The sequence below is a fragment of the Chiloscyllium punctatum genome, chromosome 37 (genome assembly GCF_047496795.1).
Source record: "Chiloscyllium punctatum isolate Juve2018m chromosome 37, sChiPun1.3, whole genome shotgun sequence".
Lineage (NCBI taxonomy): Eukaryota > Metazoa > Chordata > Chondrichthyes > Orectolobiformes > Hemiscylliidae > Chiloscyllium > Chiloscyllium punctatum.
The window spans coordinates 38,670,983-38,694,220 of record NC_092775.1 but is presented as its reverse complement, the minus strand read 5'-3'; the positions used below and the strand labels follow the sequence as shown (position 1 = coordinate 38,694,220).

The 23,238-nt window shown below is 41.0% G+C and overlaps 1 protein-coding gene across 2 annotated transcripts in view; it reads left to right on the top strand.

The window, feature by feature from the left end:
* Nucleotides 1-22,698, top strand: part of LOC140463018 (thyrotropin-releasing hormone receptor-like) — a 31,796-nt gene extending 9,098 nt beyond the window's left edge. For both annotated transcript variants that reach the window (XM_072556615.1, XM_072556614.1), the window contains exon 3: nucleotides 20,850-22,698. In XM_072556615.1, coding sequence (XP_072412716.1) covers nucleotides 20,850-21,263 — 414 coding nt within the window. In that variant the 3' untranslated portion in view covers nucleotides 21,264-22,698. The remainder of the gene's footprint in view (nucleotides 1-20,849) is intronic.
* Nucleotides 22,699-23,238: the final 540 nt, after the last annotated feature.

The window sequence follows — 23,238 nt, the reverse complement described above, 5'->3', positions numbered from 1 at the left end:
GAACAATTAAAATCAGGGTTGTTTAAGAAATGAGAACTGAAGGAGCTTGGATAACTTGGAGAGTTGTGGAGCTGAAGGAGATTACAGAAATAGGGAATGACAAGGTCAAGAAGGAATTAGAAAACAAGGATGAGACTTTCAAAATCAAGGTATTGCTTAATTGAGATTCTTCTGTAAGCATGGGTAATGTAAGCAGCATATGCCTTAAGAAAGAAGGTGGTCAGCAGAATTTTTGATAATGTCAAATTTATGAAGGGTGAGATGTGTCATGCGGGCCAGGATTGTGTTGGATAGACAAGTCTAGAAGTAATAAAATTAGATAAGTATTTAAGTAACAGATTACTTTAGGCAGAGGTAAAATCCACTGATGATACAGAAGTACAAATAGCTTTGTTAATGATGACTTTGACAAACAGGAAGTCTCAAGCTTACCCTCGATCATTATGACAATGGTATTATGAACAATCTCATTCTGCCTCAGACATTTGTGTTAATCACTAATATTAATCTAAACAGACCACGTAAATAAGACAATTCACTACTGAATAATATCAATAACAAGAAGTACTTATACCAAGAAATACGGAAGCAACAAAATCTGCACTCCCATAACTAATTTTCCAATTATCTACCTCAACTCTCATGTGGTTAAGATATGTTTGAGACCTTACTTTATTATACAACTTGCAAATACCAATATATTGAATGACATGAATCAGTACTGCTGGCCCATCAAAGAGTAGCAGCTTTCCATTCATGTTAGTACAACTGAGAGTGGTAGTAACTGTTGCTAATGCACCACCAGAGGCTCAGGTTCAAAAAGAGACTTCATGCCTAAAAGAGTGAAGGTAAAATGGTATCCATGGGATTGAAGAGCCCACTGCACAGGTGGGGTGATGGAGGCAAAAGGGCTGTGTCTGTCAGGGAGTCACCTTCCCAGTACCTGGCCTCTTGATCAAGCAGTGAGTGCCTTTGGAAGAAGGATTCTTTTCCCTGGGAGTCTGCAAACCTAGGTGGCAATGTTTACATTTTGGTCTTGCTGCATGTGAATTTCTGCCTGCTGCTGGTTAAATGCCAACAGGTACGAGAAGAAGCCTTTCAATAGGCATTAATTGTCCATTTAGTGGCCTCAGTTGACATCTGGACAGAATGCCATCTATGACAATTCCCATCCTGAACTTAATTGGATTGCAGTAGGAAGGCAGAGTGTTCCCCATCCGATAGCCTTTCCCCCAATTAAATGCTCTACTATTCTCATCTCCAGAACGGCGGTAAATTCTGGTTACTGTATTAGTGATATCGCAATCTCAGTTAAGATAGATATTTAGGAGCTTTTAGTTATCTGTAATTTTCATTTCAGTCATGAGCATCCTCCTCCATACATAATGCTACACTCCATTTAAAAGAGGAATGATTATTGCTTGAAGATATATATGAATATGATAAATATATTTAAAAAGCTTATCTTGATTAATGATATGGTTAAAGTCCAGGGAGATAAAACCTTATACAATATTGCTGACTATGTTCTGAAAACAAATGTGTGACCATATGAATCTTATGAAATCACAAGTCCTAACAATTGTGAACATTATATTTTGTAATGTAACATTTGTTTTCTTTCTTTCCTACTCTGATTTCTAATTGGTAATGCTTCATTTCAAGTTCACCCATCAACCAATAAAAAAAACTTTCTGTCCTCAATAAATCACTTCAAAACCATAACGCATTTAAAAATCTACCCAACCAAATAATAATTTTGTCATGATAATTTCCCCCATTTAAATCATTGATAAAGGGGCTGGAGGGATTGCTGCGTACCTACGCAGACAAAGTGAAAATCAAAGCTATAGGAAGTTATAAAGAGGAACGAATCAAGTTTCAATATGATACTTTTAATAAAATGGGTAAAAATATTAACGACATTTTGAAAAGTGGGTGAATAGGTGGTGTAGAACAGCAGAGAGATTGGATGGTTCAGGTTCCTGAGGAAGTTAAAGTAGTGTCACATGGTTGTAAAGTGGAAATAAAAATTGAAATACTCAGTTTTTTGGCATGAGCTCTAAAATTTAAGAGCAAGGGTTTCATGTTGAAGCTATTTTATCACAAATACATTTAGACATGCTCTAATAAAAATTTATAAAGAAAACCAGAAGGTTACAGCAGCAAAACAGGCAGTAGTAATGGCCAATGATTCTGAGCTGATCCTCTAATCCAAACCTCCCTTCTGCCACCCTCAAAAAGACAAGAAAGGTAGAAGCTGGGAAGGTGAAAGGAGGACAAGTAGTTAAGGATGGGAAGGCTCAGCTGGAAAGATGGAAGATCCCCTTATGCCATAAAGAAAACAGCTGAGTGTGGAAGTAATATTTTAAGGTCTAAATATTTCTGTTGTCATGTGTGATACTGTCTTGCAGCTTGCTAAAAGTTGTAGGGTCATTCGGTTGGATTTATTGGGAGACACCAGATCAGCTCAAAGAAAGGAACCCTGACAGAGAATAGAACAGATTTAAAGGACTGACTGCACTTTGCTGTGGCCACAAGGGAAGTAAACAAAGTACCTCAGAGGGAGTTCTTTTCAAAATGAAAGTAACTGCTTATTGTTCAGATGAGACAAGTAAACAATCTATCACCTTTACCCCTACCTCCATCCACCTAATGCACTCACAGCTACCTTCTCCCCAGCTCTACCCACCTCCCAATTATCTCTTCACCCCCAAGGCTCCCATCCTCATTCCTGATGAAGGGCTCTGGCCTGAACTGTGATTTTCCTGTTCCTTGGATGCTGCCTGACCTGCTGTGCTTTTCCAGCAACACGCTCTCAACTCTGATCTCCAGCATCTGCAGACCTCACTGTCTCATACTTAGCGGAACAGTTGCCCGTCAAAGTCTTTTCCTGGGGAAAAGCATGATGTTTCCACCAGTGAGTGATACGAACACCAAACTTTTAGTGAATTATATTAATGGTGAATATATACCCACCTCATTGTACTGAGCACGCATCTACAAGGTGAACCATTGAAAGCACTGTTTCGTGATCCATACAGGGTATGGAAAGAACTGGTAAAGTTACTAGCTAACTGACACCCAGATCACCAGAAAAATAATTAGCTGTGTTATATCAATATGTTCAAGCAATATCACTGTTAGGAGGAGGAAGAATAAGTATATATGTGTTAGATAGTAAGATTGCAGGAGGATGAAAAATATAGCGAGGATGAGGCAGAAGGAGGAGAGACAATTCCCAAAAAAATCCAAGCAACTATTCTAACATTGAATTGTTGGGGAGGTTAGACACTCTGCGTTTAGGTACAGAGGCAGTAGAATGAAAATATCTGATGAATTAACTTGCCAAATTTAACATTGTCTTTGGTTCAAAAGGTGTATAACTTTAACCATACATGATGTGGATGTGGAAGAATTCCTTTCTGTGTAACCTAAGTCCAGAGAAAGAGGCCTAGGTGAAACAGAAGTCCAAAGGATGTTGGAAAACTGTCTAATTAAAACCAGTCAAAGCAGCTGGAGTTACTTAATAATCTTATACTGATGCTTGATGGTTGAATCCAACACTACCTCAACAACAAAAAGGTAAAGACTGTCACAAAAGAGGACTCCTACCTAATTCCTCACTTGAGAGACTGTATTGATAGGGATGGCAGTGCCAACTTTACTACCAAATAGTTTTGTTTAAATGATAGTGTTATGGACCAAGCCAGACCTTCCAAGAAGATAGCCCAGACCCTAACTTTGCTAGTTGTTTTAAGCAGGAGTAAAGTGGGTATTCCAGGAGAGATACAGTTGGTCAAACCACATAGTTTCAAACAAAACAGAATTTATTTACAAGATTACTAAATGAAACACAACAACAGAAAACAGAATACTGAAAACCGTAACCTCTCCAAAATCCCAACAGATCATCCCAACTTAATGATGCTGTTCCAAGTACTTGCAACAATCCCCATAAATACCCCTTGGCACAAAAGGTAAAATCAAACACATGGTCTTACAAGAAAGAAGTCAGAGAGAAAGTACCAGCCTGGACCTGCTTCTGTGGGTCCAGCAGCTTTTTTTCACACAACTGCTAAAAACGACCCAAAACAGAGAGAAGTTGGGCTGGGAGAACTGGTCACATCCCTTTCATTGTATCAGGCAGTATCTGTTAACTGTTATCAAATTGACCCTAAAACCCTACACCCCAAACTTTTCAGAGTCTATGTCATTTAAGACCTCCCTAAAAAAAAACCATGGACTGCATAACCTTATGAAAGGAGCAGCTTTGTCACACCTTCCCGTTTAAAAAAAGAACTATCAATATCCAAAGATGGCTTCATTTTAGAATCCCTTCAAAAATTGTTAGTATTCTAAATCACACATATACATTACATTGACTATAAATGTGCAAACATGCAAAACTTTCTTCCATTTCTGCCTGATTTATTCCCACCACCAAATGCCTCTGTTTCTCATTCGTGTCTTGGCAATGTGTCGGTAATCACCGTTTCACGTCCTGCCACATGCACAATTTTCAAATTGAATGCTGTAACAACAAGCTCCATCTAAGCAGTCTGGCGTTTTTGTCCCTAAATTTCTCCACAAACTTCAATAGGTTATGATCAGTGTACATGATCACCTCAGGTATGTTACTGGTGACATAAACACTGAAATGTTGCAATACCAACATCAAGCTCAAAGTCTCCTTCTTAACCGTCGAATATTTCTGCTGATGAATGTTCAGCTTCCTGGAGAAATACCCAATAAGTCTTTCTATTTTCTCACCGTCCTCCTGCAAGAGCACCGCATTGACACCCACATCACTTACATTATAGCCACCTTGAATGCCTTTGCGTATTTAGGTTTGGCTAGTCCTGGGGCAATGGCTAGCACAGTTTTCAGGCTGTCGAATGCCTTCTGACAGTCTGCTGTCCACTGAAACTTCTTGCCTTTCTTTAGCAATTCAATGAGTGGAGCAGCCACACTACTAAAATCTGGTACAAATTTTCGATAAAATCCACTCAATTCCAGGAACTGTAGTATTGTTCTTTTTGTCAATGGTATGGGAAACTCCCCGATTACCTTTTGTTTTTGCATCCTGTGGAGCCATTTGTCTGTGTCCAGTGACATAGCCCAGGAAGGTTACTTGGGCTTTGGCAAATTCACTGTTAGCCAGATTTATCACCAAGCCTGCCTTCCAAAGTTAATTGAACAAGTTTGATAAATGTTGTAAATGTTCCTTCCATCTGTTACTAAAAATCATGAGGTCATCTATATGTGTGACCAGTTGAGTAATCTGGCAATGACCTTATTGATTAGTCTCTAAAATGTGGCTGGTGCATTTTTCATACCAAATGGTATGACTATAAACTGATATAGTCCATTCAGTGTTACGAAAGCCAAAATTGTCTTTGCTTTTTCTGAAAAAGGTACCTCCAATATCCTCTAAGCAAGTCCAACTTAGAAATATAAGCTGCTTGTCCCACCTTCTCAACACAGTCTTCCAAATGTGGAACCAGATATGCATCAGCTTTTGTAACTGCATTGACTTTGCAATAGTCCACACATAACTGTTGGGTAGCATCTGGTTTTGGCACCATTACTCTGAGTGAGCTCCAGTCACTGTAACTTATTTCAATTATTTCGTCTTGGAGCTTAGTCTCCTTTTGAATCTGTGCCAACTTTAGAGGGTTATGCCTATAAGGATGTTGCTTACTCGGAACAACATCTACCATTTCTACATCATGTGTAATTGCTTCCCAGCTTATTTCCACTATGTCCCCATGTGATAGTAACAACTGTTTCAGGTCATTCCAATTTTCCTCTGGAAGGTAACTCAATTAATCTATACCAATTTTTGACAACTTCCTCATTGTCCAATTTAATTTGAGGAATGTCCAACTCAAAATTCTCTGAACTTGGTTCTTCACTCTGTGTTGTAATCAATAACACATTCTCTTTTTGCTTTCCTTCCCTGTCAAAATACCTTTTGAGTATATTCACTTGACACACTGTGAGATTTCTTTCTGTGTGGAGTCCCTATCAAGTAGTTCATTTCACTCAATTTCCTTTTGACTTGATAAGGTCCACTAAACCTTGCTTTTAAAGGTTCACTTATCACTGGAAGTAACACTAATACTTTATCCCTGATAGCAAAATTGTGAACTTTCGATTTCTTGTCTGCTTCTTGTTTCATTATGTGCTGTGATATGTTTATATGCTGTGTAGCCAACTCTCTAACTCTATTTAATTGTTCCCTAAAATTTGACACATAGTTCATTCTGACTTACCAAGTTCTCCTTAATCAATTTTAACGGTCCTCTCACTTCACGCCCAAAAACTAATTCAAATGGACTGAATTTAGTTGATTCATTTGGTGCATCTCTGATCATGAAAAGCACAAACAGAATTCCCTTATCCCAATCATCTGGATAGTCTTGACTACAAGCCCTCAACATGGTCTTTAGTGTCTGATGCCACCTTTCTGCTCCTCCCTGTGATTCTGGATGGTATGCAGTAGATTTGAATTGTTTTATTCCTAAGCTGTCCATAACTTCCTTGAATAATTTTGATGTGAAATTTGACCCTTGATCTGATTTGTATCTCTGTTGGTAGCCTGTAAGTAGTGAAAAGCTTAAGTAATTCCTCTACAATCCTTTTAGCTATGATATTGTGTAATGGAATGCCCACTGGAAATCTAGTTGACACATCCATAATTGTGAACAAATACTGATTCCCATTTTCGTTTGAGGTAGGGGACTTACACAATCAAGTAAGACTTTTGTAAAAGGTTCCACAAAAGCAGGAATTGGTTTTAAAGGTGCAGGTTTTATCACTGCCTGTGGTTTTCCAATTACCTGATTACATGACACGTCTGGCCAAACATTCCAGAAACCAGCACTCCTCAAACATTCCAGAAACCAGCGCTCCTCAAACATTCCAGAAACCAGCGCTCCTCAAACATTCCAGACACCTCCATAACCAGCGCTCCTCAAACATTCCAGACACCTCCATAACCAGCGCTCCTCAAACATTCCAGAAGATTCCCCTGGCCTCGGAAACGCCATTAGCCATGCGGCTGACGCAGCTACCACCCCCACGCTGAGTAATGATGTCACTTCCGCCCACATCATGCCACTCCCACAGCCACTTCCGGCCCTCACATCATCGCTGATGCCACATGCTCAGTGACTCCCGCCACCCCTACTGCCATGATCACCACCACTTCCGCCTCCACCAGCGCCACTCACCTACATTCTGCTGACACGCCCCCCACAGACCCCACTGTCACTATCCCCAGACCCCAGAACCCCGAGGGCAACATCACCCCAGCTCATGCCTCCACCCCCATTCCCCCCACCATCACACCCACTCCAGGTACTGGCTCCGACCCCACTCCCAGCTCCACACCCACACCAGATCCCAGCTCCCGGCCCTGCCGAGTTTTCACCATCCCTCCAGACCTCCCACTCACTGAGGACGAACGATCAGTCCTCAGCAAAGGACTCACCTTCATCCCCCTCCGTCCACGCATCAATGAATTTAATACACGACGTGACATCGAACAATTCTTCCGTCGCCTCCGCCTCCGAGCTTACTTTCACAATCAGGACTCCCGCCCACCTCCCGAGGACCCCTTCGCCCACCTCCAACACACTGCATCCACCTGGACACCCTGCGCTGGCCAATTACCTGCCCTCAACCTCTTTATTTCCAACTGCCGCCGGGACATTAACCGCCTCAACCTGTTGTTCCCCCCTCCCCCACTCCAACCTCTCACCCTCACAACGCGCAGCCCTCCAATCCCTCTGCTCTAATCCCAACCTCACCATCAAGCCAGCGGATAAAGGGGGCGCAGTGGTAGTCTGGCGCACTGACCTCTACACCGCTGAAGCCAAACGCCAACTCGAGGACACCTCTTCCTACTGCTCCCTCGACCATGACCCCACCCCCCATCACCAAGCCATCATCTCCCAGACCATACAGAACCTCATCACCTCAGGAGATCTCCCTCCCACAGCTTCCAACCTCATAGTCCGGGAACCCCGCACTGCCCGGTTCTACCTCCTTCCCAAGATCCACAAGCCTAACCACCCTGGCCGACCCATTGTCTCAGCATGCTCCTGCCCCACTGAACTAATCTCTACCTACCTTGACACTGTTCTATTCCCCCTAGTCCAGGAACTCCCCACATACGTTCGAGACACCACCCATGCCCTCCACCTCCTCCAAGACTTCCGTTTCCCCGGCCCCCAACGCCTTATCTTCACCATGGATATCCAATCCCTCTACATCTCCATTCGCCATGACCAGGGCCTCCAAGCCCTCCGTTTTTTCCTCTCCAGACGTCCCCAACAGTACCCTTCCACTGACACTCTCATTCGTTTGGCCGAACTGGTCCTCACCCTTAACAATTTCTCCTTTGAATCCTCCCACTTCCTCCAGACCAAAGGCGTAGCCATGGGCACACGTATGGGCCCCAGCTATGCCTGTCTCTTTGTTGGCTATGTAGAACAGTTGATCTTCCGTAATTACACCGGCACCACTCCCCACCTCTTCCTCCGCTACATTGATGACTGCATTGGTGCCACCTCGTGCTCCCGCAAGGAGGTTGAGCAATTCATCAACTTCACCAACACATTCCACCCTGACCTTAAATTTACCTGGACTATCTCTGACACCTCGCTCCCCTTCCTGGATCTCTCCATCTCCATTAGTGACGACCGACTTGACACTGACATTTTTTACAAACCCACTGACTCCCATAGCTACCTGGATTACACGTCTTCCCACCCTATCTCTTGAAAGAATGCCATCCCGTATTCCCAATTTCTCCGCCTCCGCCGTATCTGCTCCCAGGAGGACCAGTTCCACCATAGGACACACCAGATGGCCTCCTTCTTTAGAGACCGCAATTTCCGTTCCCACGTGGTTAAAGATGCCCTCCAACGCATCTCGTCCACATCCCGCAACTCCGCCCTCAGACCCCACCCCTCCAACCGTAACAAGGACAGAACGCCCCTGGTGCTCACCTTCCACCCTACAAACCTTCGCATCAACCAAATCATCCACCGACATTTCCGCCACCTCCAAAAAGACCCCACCACCAGGGATATATTTCCCTCCCCACCCCTTTCCGCCTTCCGCAAAGACCGTTCCCTCCGTGACTACCTGGTCAGGTCCACACCCCCCTACGACCCACCCTCCCATTCTGGCACTTTCCCCTGCCACCGCAGGAACTGTAAAACCTGTGCCCACACCTCCTCCCTCACCTCTATCCAAGGCCCTAAAGGAGCCTTCCACATCCATCAAAGTTTCACCTGCACATCCACCAATATCATTTATTGTATCCGTTGCTCCCGATGTGGTCTCCTCTACATTGGGGAGACTGGGCGCCTCCGAGCAGAGCGCTTTAGGGAACATTTCCGAGACACCCGCACCAATCAACCAAACCGCCCCGTGGCCCAACATTTCAACTCCCCCTCCCACTCTGCCGAGGACATGGAGGTCCTGGGCCTCCTTCACCGCCGCTCCCTCACCACCAGACGCCTGGAGGAAGAACGCCTCATCTTCCGCCTCAGAACACTTCAACCCCAGGGCATCAATGTGGACTTCAACAGCTTCCTCATTTCCCCTTCCCCCACCTCATCCTAGTTTCAAACTTCCAGCTCAGTTACTGTCTCCTTGACTTGTCCGACCTGCCTATCTTCTTTTCCACCTATCCACTCCACCCTCCTCCTTGACCTATCACCTTCATCTCCTCCCCCACTCACCCATTGTACTCTATGCTACTCTCTCCCCACCCCCACCCTTCTCTAGCTTATCTCTCCATGCTTCAGGCTCACTGCCTTTATTCCTGATGAAGGGCTTTTGCCCGAAATGTCGATTTCGTTGCTCGTTGGATGCTGCCTGAACTGCTGTGCTCTTTCCAGCACCACTAATCCAGTATTTGGTTTTCAGCATCTGCAGTCATTGTTTTTACCTACGTCTGGAAAAATCCAACTACATCTGTGTGCAGTCCAGGCCAGTGGTAATGTTTTTGTACTTTAGCCTGTGTTTTCCTCACTCCTAAATAACCCTCTAGTGGTAGCTCATGTGCCATTTGCAACACGTCCTCTCTATACCCCACTGACAATACAAGTTGATGAACATTTGCCCATTCCTCATTTGCCTGAATATGTAATGGTCTCCAATTCTCTATTAGGACATCATTTTTAAGATAATAATATTCAGGGATACATTCAGTTTCCTATTCTGTGTATGCCTTTTGATACAATTGCTTTAAGTTTTCAGCTTTCTGCTGTAACTCAGTTAATGTATGTGAGCTAAAGATGTCAGCTTTGTCATCTATCTGCTCCTGGCTTGTGACAACCATCTGATCAAACAGGGTCTCTGCTAATTCCACTTCAACTTTCCTATCTGTACTCTTTGATCTCTCTGTTTCAGCTGGTGACTTTGTGACCTCATAAACTTATATGAGGAAAAATCTCAATCTGTATTCTGCAATAGTTCAGTTGATTTAATTTCCACTGGCTTTTCAACCACAGTAGGCAGCACTCCTACGTGTGAACCAGTTATATCATTGGCAATGACGACTTATATTCCTGGTGCTGAGAGTTTGTCCAGTACTCCTACTCCAAATTCTTCATTGTTCACTGGTCACTCTAAACTCAATTTACATAACTGAGCGCCTTTTACCTCATTGTCAATTCCCGTTACCTGTACCTTTTCTGGCAATTGTCCTTCAGAAGTACATATCTCCTCACCTTTCAGCATCACAGACTGAAAGGATTCTGCGCCTCTTAATATTTGTAATCTCTTTTACCTGCTGCTCCTGGCCTATGCGAATAAACTTTACCTTCACATCTGCCACTTCCTCCTAAAGCAACTTCTGACCAGCTTGTAAATTCTGGTTCAGCTTTCTAGCCTCCACTGTCCTTTCTGCTACCATTCTGACAAAATTCACTGGCTTATCTTGTTTTCCTACATCTGGATCCCCAGTGCTTCTCCTAACCCACCAACACTGTGAATTCATGTAACCTACTTTATGGCAGTGAAAATAATGAAGCTTTTAAACTTCTCTGTTCCCTTTAACAGTTTGCTTATTACCTGTGGTAAGTTATCCTTATTATATTCACTGTGATCTACCTTTCCCTTTCCATGTGAGGATTTCTCTTTTCCCCAATTTCGATTCCTCATGGATTGAAATTGATTCTGGAAGGCAAACTTTGCTTTATGGACCAACTCATAATCATCAACCATTTCAGCTACTAACCTTGCCGTTTTAACTCTGCTCTTCACCCTACTTCTAAAAGTGAATTTTTGAACTCCTGTCTAAGTGCCAATTTCTGAAGTTCAAACTCCCTCTCTTTCTTCCTACCCTTTCTCTCCTTTTTTCTCTCTCTCTCTTTCCTTTTCTCGCTCTTTTCTCTCTTTCCTTTTCTTTCTCCTCTGCTTTTAATCACAATTCCTTGTATTTTGCCTCTAACTCAAGCTGCTTCATTTTCAATCGAATCTTTGCCATTTCTAAAGATTCTGATGGCATTTCTAGCAAATTTAAATGCTGAGCTGCTGCTGTAATTATCTCTCCTTTTCTCACGGAAAAGGGTAGCTCCAATTCCATCTTGTCTGCTAACTCCAGCAGCTTGGTCTTAATCACCTTTTGTAAAACCCCCAAGGTCACTTCTTCCACCTCCAGCTTACAACTCTTGCTGACTGAAAGAGCCATTATTATCCCAAGCACTGTTTAAACCAACCAAAATCAACACCTGGAACAAAAGACACTAGCGCCTACTACTCACTGCCTTCGGGACCAACAACTCTAATTCCAATTTGAAACTATAGAACAAATCCCACAAAGAGCCCTTAATCTGTTATGGACCAGGCCAGACCCCTTCAAAACATTTCAAGCAAGTAGCCCAGACCCTAACTTTGCTAATTATTTTAAGGTGGGTTAAAGTGGATGTTCCAGGAGAGAATCAGCTGGTCAAACCACTTAGATTTAAACAAAATCAAATTTATTTATAAGATTACTGAATGAAACACAAACAGAAAACAGACTACCAAATAATGTAACCTCTCCAAAACCCAACAGATCATCCCATCTTAATGATGCTGTTCCAAATACCTGCAGCAATCACCATAGTGACTCCTTGGCACAAAAGGTTAAACACAAGTTCTTACAGGAGAAACATCAGAGAGAGCGTACCAGCCTGGACCTGCTTCTATGGGTCCAGCAGCTTTTTTTCCACATACTGCTTTAAAAAACCCCAAAACAGAGAAATGCTTTGTGGGGACAACAGGCCACACCCCTTTAATTTTATAAGTGTTTCTTTTTTAACTTGAAAGTGTTCTGCCTCAGGCAGTATCCATTACTGTTATCAAATTGGCCCTAAAACCCTATACCCCAGATCTTTTGGAGTTTGTGTCATTTAAGACCTCCCTTAAAAAAAAACAAGGATTTCATCACCTTATTAAAGGAGCAGCTTCATCACAATACCATCAAGTTAATTAACAGCCAGAATTAAAGATATCACAAATCATGATCATTTCCAATGCTGTTTGATGACATTCAGGCTTGGCAATTACCCTGGAAATGTTTAAGGGACAGATTAAACAAATCATAGCCAGTATTCCTAATTGTGCAGTTTATTTTGATGATGTACTGATATACAGTGAAGTTTGGAAGCATCATGACTGAAATAATTTTTTAAACGAACTGTCACCTGGTTGATTTGTTGACAAGCCTTGCCAAAAATGAATTTGCAAAGGCACAAATTTAGACATATCATAGGGCAAGTGCTGCCAAAAAAAAGTTCAGAGTTATTTATAAACAAGGAATGAGAATGAGAGTGTCAACATGTCTTAGTTTTTTTTTAAAGTTTTGTTGTGTCCACACTTCATAAAATCTTGGTAAGAACACAGTTAGATTCTTGTCATAATTCTATGCTCCTACTACAGAAATGTGTTGAGGTAATATAAACAATAGTTCGCTGGATTGGTGCTTGCCATGACCAAATACAAAAATGTCTTTAAAAAATTGGTGTTATTTTAATCAGAACAGAGGAAATAATTGATAGAAACATCCCAGCCACTGAACTCTGTGGGACAATGGTTATAAATGTAGGAAAATCAGCTGAAATATCAAGCAAGGTCCTTCTTCATGTCAAGACTGAAAAGTCACATTTTATGGTCAAGTCCTAGATGTCAAGACAAAATTATTTAGTCTGTATGTAGTGGTATATGTAGAGCGTACTCAAGATGTTAGTGCCTGATGTCCAACACAGAGGTCTTTTGGAGCAAATGGTGAGTTGAACCTGCTCTGGTTTCTAGTTTGAATTTTTCTGATGGTCAGTTGCTTTGATGAGATTGCAACCCTTGGTGAGTTGGTTATCAATGCCTTTCACAAGCAATAATGAACATCAGTTGGGAACTCACCACTGCCTAGTAAGAATCTCATGATGCTGCACAGGAAAAGCAACAAGATATGGGCAAGATGATCTCTGAACATCCTGCTTGACTTTATCAGCTATTTCACTATCATCCACATTGCTCAGAGCCTGGTAAGATTCCACACCTAGTTTGCTTTAAATGTGTAAATATAAAATAGCATTAGCTATTTATGTAAGTCTTTTATCTCATACACTCATTTTGTACTACAATATCATTAGTACAGTTTAATTCAGTTTATTGGTAGGACATAATTTTTGCAAAATTAAAGTATCCCAACTTTTTTTGAGATTACTTAGAATAGATGTTCCAGTCAAATGAACAACAGAAGTATAAATACAAACAAATTCTCATGTAACTTAATAAATATTCACGTTAGGATCATCCAATGTGATAATATCAGAGACCTTTTTAAGTATTTGATAGTGGCTATTTGCTTGAAACAGCCTTTATAATACTTTGCTTTGTTAGTATTGTATAACAAATTGTGTTTAACAAATCGTTTACAAAGGAGTTGTAACATGAAAATTTAGAACTAATAATTTTGCTTTCCTTCAGGGCTTTTTAAATTTAAAACTTCACTCAATGTTATCTTCACAGTTACTTATATGTTGTAGATCATAAATTTGAATTATAAGCAGTGTAACAGTTTTAAACAATAAGACACAGAGAGTTAATTCATCTTGGATCAACCCTAACCCATCTCGGAGAAAATTGGAAATAACACGTTTTCAGCCCATTTTACACTGCACACAATATTTTTGTCATTGGGAGATAAGTTTTACAAAATTTAAATATGTTTTTTTTGAGATGATTGAGAATAGGTGCTGCAATCAAATGTACAACAAAAACATAATTACAAACAAGATCAGCTGAGTCAAATCCCTACCCACAAGCTGCAGCACCATGTTTCAAATCAAAAATAATATCGGAGGAAAATGAGGATAATTTGACCAAGTTCAATGCAAGAGTCTGCTGCCATATTGTTGAATCAAGCTCTTGAATTCCATCATGTCAATGGAGATATTAATATTTATGGTTTGTTTAAGCAAATCATTACACAACTTGTCATGAGCTGCTGTGTGTGTACCTGTGCACAAAGTATCTTTGCAATAGTCTTTCGCTGCTGCTTGCTGCTGGGTGCTGCATTGCAGGTCTAGAGCAAACACCCTCAAAATATTAAGAAGGTAGCCTTGACTCTAACGTTTTCTTATTTTGAAGGAAAGTATAAGGCGTTGTGTTCCAAATGCAATTCGATTGGTCAAACTACTTATCTTTAAGTGCAAAAAACTTTATTTATACACTACAGTTAAAATGCAGACAATTGTGCAATGAGAAAGAAGACCTGAGCCTGAGGTCCTGAGGATAAATGGCTGGACTGATGGAGTGCAGGTGTGTGCACTGTGAGGGTGCTAGATTTGGTCATCCAGTCTGTTCAGCAAGACAGCCAGACTGTCATATGCTCAGAAGTAACTGGGTCCCCTTAGTGTGGCTACACTCCTGCAGCTTCTGGGTAATGCCAGCCATTGCATCCTACCTGCCCCTCCTGTTCCTCCCTGTGCATGTGGACAGAGCCCCCAGTCACTGATACCAGAGGGTCGTCTCCTGCCTGGGTCTGAACTAGTGCCCAGTCATCAATAGTTCTGATTGTCAAGGCCTAAGTCATTTCTTCCTTGACCAGCCATAGTATTGTTGCAAAGAGATGCTCAGCAACTTGTGCTCCCCAGGATAAATGACAGTATCTGGGCTAATGAAGGGCTGCAGGGGGCAGCCTTGCCAATGCTTTTGCTGAGGTCTCAATCTTGACCTCAGAGGTTGATCAGGCCGTTTCTCCACCAAGGTTTAGTACATCCTGCTGGTGCCGGTAGGACATGAGAGAGACAGTGTCATGGGTTAGAAATGGTGAGAAATGAATGTCCCTGACAGCGGGCTGCAGTGGAATGAAGAATGGTATGTTCTTAGGTAGCAGGATACGCACGTCTCAGCATCCCTGTAGGAGTAGTTCCAGTTTTTTCCAGCAAGGGACAGTTTTGTGTCCTTCTGGGAGTTGAGAAGTTCTCTCTACTGATCCAAGACTTTTGTGCTCTATTATGGGCTGGCTTCTCCTGTCATGAGAACAAAGGAGGGATTCTGTGAGGTGAATGTGAGTGATATGGCTGTTAGTGAGGTGCTAGTGGAGGATTTGTGATGAGGTCTCCCGAGGGAGTGAATAGGCAGCAGAGAGACCAGGCAGGATTAATGATCCGGAGGGTTGGTGGTGTGGAGGTAGGGGTGTGAGAGCTTGTGAGGGAATAGTGAGAGTGCCAGAAAGTTAACGGGAGGTGGGTGCAGTCGCAGAGACAGAGTGTGAGTAATCTAGTAAAGGGAAGAGTGTGCACTTAACCCATTGGAGCAGGAAGACTTTTGACATTATTGTGGGATTTCTGGCTGTTCTTCTGCATCGTGGAGACTTCACTGACCCAGGTGGTGACCTTGGACCAGGCTGTCATGGTCTGGTGTCACGCTCGCTTCTGTTAGCTGATCCTCCAGGAGAGGATGTCCCTTCTTTGCACCATCCTATATCCACCAAGACCTCCAGATCTCTGCTAGAGCATCTCCACACCACCTTCCCCCTTTCTGTCATCTTCACACTGAATGTCTACCACCAAGCTGAGCAGCTTCACAATGTTAGTGCCTATCTGAATGCACAGTGGCCTTTTACATATGGTGTGGGCAACAGGATTTTTGGCAGATTTCTGCTGAGGGACAGTTCATTCAGGAACAGCGCTTGTAAGCTGGGGCTAGATTCAGATGAGAGGGATGCCACTGGGCCAAGGTAAGTTGTCAATGAGATGGAACAAACAGAAATAGAAAGTGCTGGAGAAACACAGCAGGTCTGGCAACATCTGTGGTGAGAGAGAGAAATACAGTTATGTCATGCTTAGCACTAAAAGCAGTTGGGAAATAGTGGTATTGATGCTGATGTCAGGGGCTGGGGTTATGTGGGGAGAGGAGCGAGACAGATAGACGACGTTGGTTCCCAGACACAGAGAGAGAGAGAGTGAGAGAGAGAGAGAGAGAGAGAAAGGGAAGTTGACAATAGGACATCTGATTGTAAACCAGAGAACAGAACAGAAAAGCTGAATAGGTGATAGTGGTGACAATGAATTATTGAAAATGGGAGCTGAAATTGCTGGGAAGCAATTCATAAGGAACTGAACCTGTGGTATAGGTGTGGTGATGAACATGGATGGAGGTGTTCATGGTCTGAATTTGTTAAAATCCAGATTGAGTTCTGAAGTGTCAAAGGTACTTAGGTGGAAGAGGAGGTATTGTTCCTCCAACATATCTTGAGTCTTGCACTGAGACAGAAATGTTGGCCAGGGATCATGGTTATGTGTTGGAGTGGTAAGCAACTGGAAGCTTGACTCTTTTTTTTATGGACAGATTATAGGTGTTCGGCAAAGTGCCCACCCAGTCTACATTTTATCTTCCCAATGCAGAGGAGACCATATTGTGAGCAGTCAATAGAGTAGACTATATTGTTATGAAGATGTGGGTGAACTATACCTTTTAAGAGAGTTAAAAGCTAGCAGTAACAGGACCAAATGTTCTCAATAAGACACAATGGGAACCAGCTATTGGAGTAGCTGGTTGCCTGGAAACAACAAAAAAAAGATTTGAATTAGGTGAATCAGTTTAAATTATTCCCTGAAAAATACTAAATCCCAATCAAGTTTGAATTGAGTATATTGAGAATCTTAAAAGCCAATGACACAATCTGATGCTTTAGGGTATAATACAGGGGAAAATTGAACAGTTGGAGGAGAACCACCAAGCCCCAGCATGTAAACAGACTGACTGAAAAATAATTTTCTTAAACGGTACTTTTTTTGATCAGTAACCAGTGAAGCAGAAATCCCTAAGGAAAAAAGAAGACACAGGAAGATGCAGCCTCAGGCGACTGTCTGTGTGGAGTTTGCACATTCTCCCCATGTCTGTGTAGGTTTCCTCCGGGTGCTCTGGTTTCCTCCCACAGTCCAAAAATGTTCAGGTCAGGTGAATTGGCCATGCTAAATTACCCATAATATTAGGTTCATTAGTCAGAGGGTTTGGGTGGGTTACTCTTCGGAGGGTTGGTGTAGACTGGTTGGGCTGAAGGGCCTGTTTCCACACTGTAGGTAATCTAATCTAATCTAATCAAATAGAACTGAAAGCTGCCTGGTTTTGTGATAGGAAGTTTTGTTTTGTAAATCTTAAGTGGGAGTTTTATCGGACTAGTATTATAGATGGGAAAGTAAAAGATAGGTTAGAGTAAGGACTTGTGAATAGTTGTTAGTTAATTATTCTCTGTTATACTTTAAGAATTAAAGTTGTTAATATTTACTTTAAATAGATCTTGGCCGCACGAATTCTTACAGATCTTATACTTTCTGTGATGACATGGAAGGTTTCATTGGGTTGTGGGGGTATGTGTTGAGAATGGACCAGTGTGTTGTGGAGGGAATGGTCCCTGCGGAATCTTGATAAGGGAGGGAAACATGAGTCTGGTGGTGTCATTCTGCTGGAGGTGGTGGAAATGGCAGCTTATGATCCTTTGGAAGCAATGGCTGCTGGGATAGAAAGTGAGGACCAGGGGACTCTATCATTGTTGTGTGAGGGAAGGGAAGGAATGAGAACAGATGTGCGTTAGATGGGTTGATCATGGCTGAGGACCATGTTAGTAGGGAATCTTCTGTTTAGGAGAAAGGAAAAAGGAGAAAAATGACTGAGCCCCTCCACCCAACACTACCACCAACTCCCCCACCTGGGGGGAAGGTGGCATCATCAAAGAAAAGTGCAAAGGATTCTGAGAAACTGGGAGAATGGAATTGAGTCTTTACAGGAGATAAGCTGCGAGGAATGAGATAAGAAATGGTGAGAAATCCCACTAGATCTCACAGTGAAAAACTCAAAGAATTCAGCCCCATATTATAATATGTTTCAAATATACATAATTGCAATATCACTTTGTTCACTGATGTTTTCGATAAAACTGGACATTATTCATACTTTTAATCTGTTCAGTCATGTAATGACATACCTCTGGAGTAAGTGAGACTTGAAACTGGGCCTTCTGGAAGTAGGGACAATACCACTGCACTCCAAGAGCCTCTTTAATTTCACCAACTGCTTGATGGGATTTGAACCAAGAGTTTTAACTTAGCTCTATGGATTACTTGTTCAGTAATATTATCACTAATCCACCACCTCCCCAAGACGGCAGGAGAGAGCCCATCGCTTTAACTGTGGGGCTGCGGTTACCAACCCACAAAATCTGTTTACACTATTAGCTATTCTTGGTAGCATATATGTTTTTAATCGATTTGTCATGTCTTGCCTCTGGAACAAGTCGGACTTCTGGCTCCAAGGTAGGGACATTACCAGTGCACCACAAGTATTCCATAAACATTTTGAATCAACGTCTTTTATCATGTTATGAGGCATCTTGAGGACAGGTGAGATTTGAACTCATCCCTCTGGCTTATAAGAAGGGATACCATCACAGTCCACAACCTGTGGATTGGTCATTACACGACAGCCCTCTCATATTGATTTTCGTATTCATTTCAAAAGAACTGATTCTGCTCATAGTGAAATTTCTCTCCAAAAAACTCATTGTATCTTGGACTTAGCCAATAAAACCTTAAGGTTCAGTCCAATATTACAACAACGACAAAATGCCACAAGCGCTTCCTTGTCTGTAGAGCACTTTGAAACATTCTTTGGTTAATAAAAACATTGTCAAAACCAAATTCTTTCTCTCTTACTTCAGTTGGTATTTATGGTACAATATTTAATTCTGGTGTTTCTACGTCTGATACAGCTAATTATTTTTTATGCACTCATTAATTTTATGGCTTTGAGATTTGGAAACATTTGGGTTTCTCTTTCTAAATAATTTCTTGCTTCATTTAACTTACTGCATATTTGACACAATGTATTGCTTTTTTCCTCTGTTATTTTCCGTCATTATTCTATCTTCTTTCTCCTTGTGGGATTAGCAGCGAGGCAAATGTTTTTCTTTGTGTTGCCAGGGTTTGCAATTTTTTTCTGACTTCCATATGTTTTTTCTATAATATTGAGTGCTGATTTACACCCACTCCTGACAATTCATGGTTCCATTTTTTTTGTACTCTGCGTTCTGGATAATGTTCTCCTTTAACTTTTCTTACCATTAGAAAACTTACATTGATCCTAAATACTCTTTCTTTCTCATGCTCCTCTTTCTTCTGCTGCACACACACAGGTACAAACAGACACCGTGCCGAGGCCTGATTACTTACCTGATATTAAGTCAGCAGTCATCCTGGAATGTAACTTTTACAATACAAGAATAATTAACAAAATAAGCTGTTCAATCTTCTTGAATGGTTTATAGATAACGAGGGTATGGACTTGATGAAGAACAGCGAGTTCTCTTCATGTAATGGCCAAAGATCAGGCATCAAGCAACACAACAAACACAGGATAACTGGTCACCCATCTCATTACTATCTGTGTGATCATACTCTGCACAAATTGACTGTCCCATTTGCCCACAAACTAACAGTGATACCAAAGCACTTTGAAATAGCCTGAATCTTTGAAAGCTGCCGCATATATAGAAACTCTTTATTTCTTTTCTTTCACCATGCATGCATATTGGCAATGCAAATTATAACAACAAATAGTGTTTGCATTGTTTGGTGTACGTGTAAAGCCCTCATTTTTTTCTTTAGTTCTTGGAAGGAAAGTAAAGTGCCCTGTCCAATCAAACAGTTCCATTTTTTTTTTGAAAGCTGTAGATTTCTAGGTAATGATTGCCCAGAAAAACCTCAGAGAAATCATTTTACCAATTCAAGCTTTAATGTAATCGGGGCGGCATGGTGGCTCAGTGGTTAGCACTGCATCCTCACAGCAACAGGGTCCCAGGTTCAATTCCAGCCTTGGGAGACTGTCTGTGTGGAGTTTGCACATTCTCCCCGTGTCTGCATGGGTTTCCTCCCATAGTCCAAAGATGTGCAGGTCAGGTGAATTCGCCATACTAAACTGCCCATAATGTTAGGTGCTTTAGTCAGAGGGAAATGGGTCTGGGTGGGTTACAAGTGGGCAGCATGGTGGCACAGTGGTTAGCACTGCTACCTCACAGCACCAGAGACCCGGGTTCAATTCCCGCCTCAGGCCGCTGTCTGTGTGGAGTTTGCACATTCTCTGCGTGGGTTTTCTCCCACAGTCCAAAAATGTGCAGATTAGGTGAATTGGCCATACTAAATTGTCCGTAGTGTTAGGTGTAGGGGAATGGGTCTGGGTGGGTTGCTCTTAGGAGGGTTGGTTGGACTTGTTGGGCCAAAGTTCCACACTGTAAGTAATCTAATAATCCTTTTTTTTTTCTCTCTTATATTCATTTTCAGGTCACTAAAATGTTGGCAGTGGTGGTTATCCTTTTTGCTCTCCTCTGGATGCCCTACAGAACCTTGGTGGTTGTCAACTCCTTCATGAATACACCCTACTTGAACACTTGGTTTCTGTTATTCTGCAGGATGAGCATTTACCTGAACAGCGCCATCAACCCTGTCATTTACAATCTAATGTCTCAGAAATTTCGTGCTGCCTTCAAAAAACTTTGCAAATGCAAACAGTCACGGGCAGAGAAGCCTTCTGCCTATAATGTGCCTGTTTACTACAGTGTAATGAAAGATATGTCCCATGAAAGTCCAGATCATGATCTAACAGAGCAAGAGGATATTAATGGCTATCCAATTTCTAATAAGAAGTTAAATTTTGATAATACTTGCTGTGATACTAACACATTTAGTGTTGCCTGAAATAATAATGATCAACTTATAAAAAATAGAAAGAGAAAATTAAATAGCTATTTGGCAAGCATATGGCTTAAATAATCTTTTATTATTTCCTTTTGCTGATGCACTATATAATATTCTCAAAATGAATATTAATTCCTTGTCCTTGACAGTTTTAAAGCAAAATATATTCAACATTTTGCAGAGACAATTATGTTACTCAATTCATGCACTGGAAATAAATTTGGCATAGTACAAATAATTAGCTGTTTGAGTGCAAACATTATTTGTAGGAAAATTATAAACTTGATTTAGTATTTGAACTTATGCTTGAGCTCTCAATAACAGAAGAAATTTCCTGCACTCACTACCCAACACACAATTTATTTGTAGTCGGCACAACATTGGACTAAGAACAGTCTAGAAATCTCCTGAAGCTCTGCTATTTCAAGAATTTTCTAGAGTGTGTGGTAACTCTTCATACAGAGACCTACACCACAATCTATATTATGAATCTTTCCTGACTGATAACAGAAAAGATGTTAAACCTGGGTAATTTTAGGACAAGTCACCTAAAATAAATAGGTATTTATTGAAATATTTACAATGTTCTTTGAATCTTTATTTATGGTAGCTTTATGACAATCATGAATAAAATAAAGTGCCATATCTTTATGTAACTAAATGATAAATAATAGTACTTTTCAATAGTTACCTATTTTTGTTTAACATAAGCCAAGAAGTTTCCATTATTAAAATTAAAAACAAAAGTGTGCCATGGTAAAAAAATGCTTAAGTAATCAAAGATATTGGTTTGACATTTATCTTTTGTTCTATAGCACACAGACTTCTAAATCCAATTCTGATAATTCACAGAATTACTTTCTGTTGCTGGGTTTTAAATGATGTATGCTGATGTGTGTAATTTGCTGATGTTTATTTCGAAATGTCCTCAAGCAAATGTTGCAGCACTGCATATTTATTAGGACTAGGACCTTGATGAAACAACACAATGCACTTTTTGTGAATGTTAATATTGTGTGATCATACTATAGGTTAATTTATTGAACTCATTATCAATTATTACCATTCTTTTGTCAGCACTGTGTATCGTATGCAATTGTTTAAAATGTAAGTAGATCACATGACATACAACAAACTATTCCTACAGCTTTAAAGTAGTTTTGTGAATTTAGTTGAGGCTAGAATGCCAATAAGCCTCATAGTCATGCCTGCAATTATTTATGCTCATAGTGCAAACCAGAAATCAAATGTAGTTTGGGAATCTTATCTTGATTTGAATAGTAAACTGATTTAATGTATATTTCAATAGAAAGTATCATCACTGGAACAGATTTAAGATCTTTTAATTTGCATAAAATACAAATCAAATGATTCCAAGTATTCTGTATGTTTTGAATTGTAAAATTGTAAGACTGTATGTAATGTTCAGTGAATGTTCTTGTACTTAAGTATTTGTCCATTAAAGCGATGAATACAATGATCTTGTCACTAATTGATATCAGAGTATCTAATAATATAGAATGTTATCTTTTCTTAAAGCCCATTGCCATCAAACGCCTTATTTTCTCACCTATTACCTTTCAGTTCAAAAGCTGTTTAATTGCATTGTCAATTTACTTGCTTTTATAGAGATTTTACATTTATATAATAATATAGCACCTTTTCATAAAAATGAAGAAAATAAAGTAAACATTTGCAGTGTGTGACCTTAGAAAAATAATATTCAAAGTAAATGGTTGTAGATCTTTTGGCAGAATTAGACCAATAGGTAGCAATTTTATCAGCATGGTGGTGGCACCCAGCGGTGAGTCTAACAAATGGGAGCAAACCATTAATGTGAAAACCAGCCTCATTCATTGATGGTCTGCCAACTGATCAGTTGCTGTTGTGACACCCCTCCATTTGACGAATGGACATGTGTGCTCCAGAGGTGCCAACCAATCAGAAGACCAGCAATGATGATCATTGTTGGGAC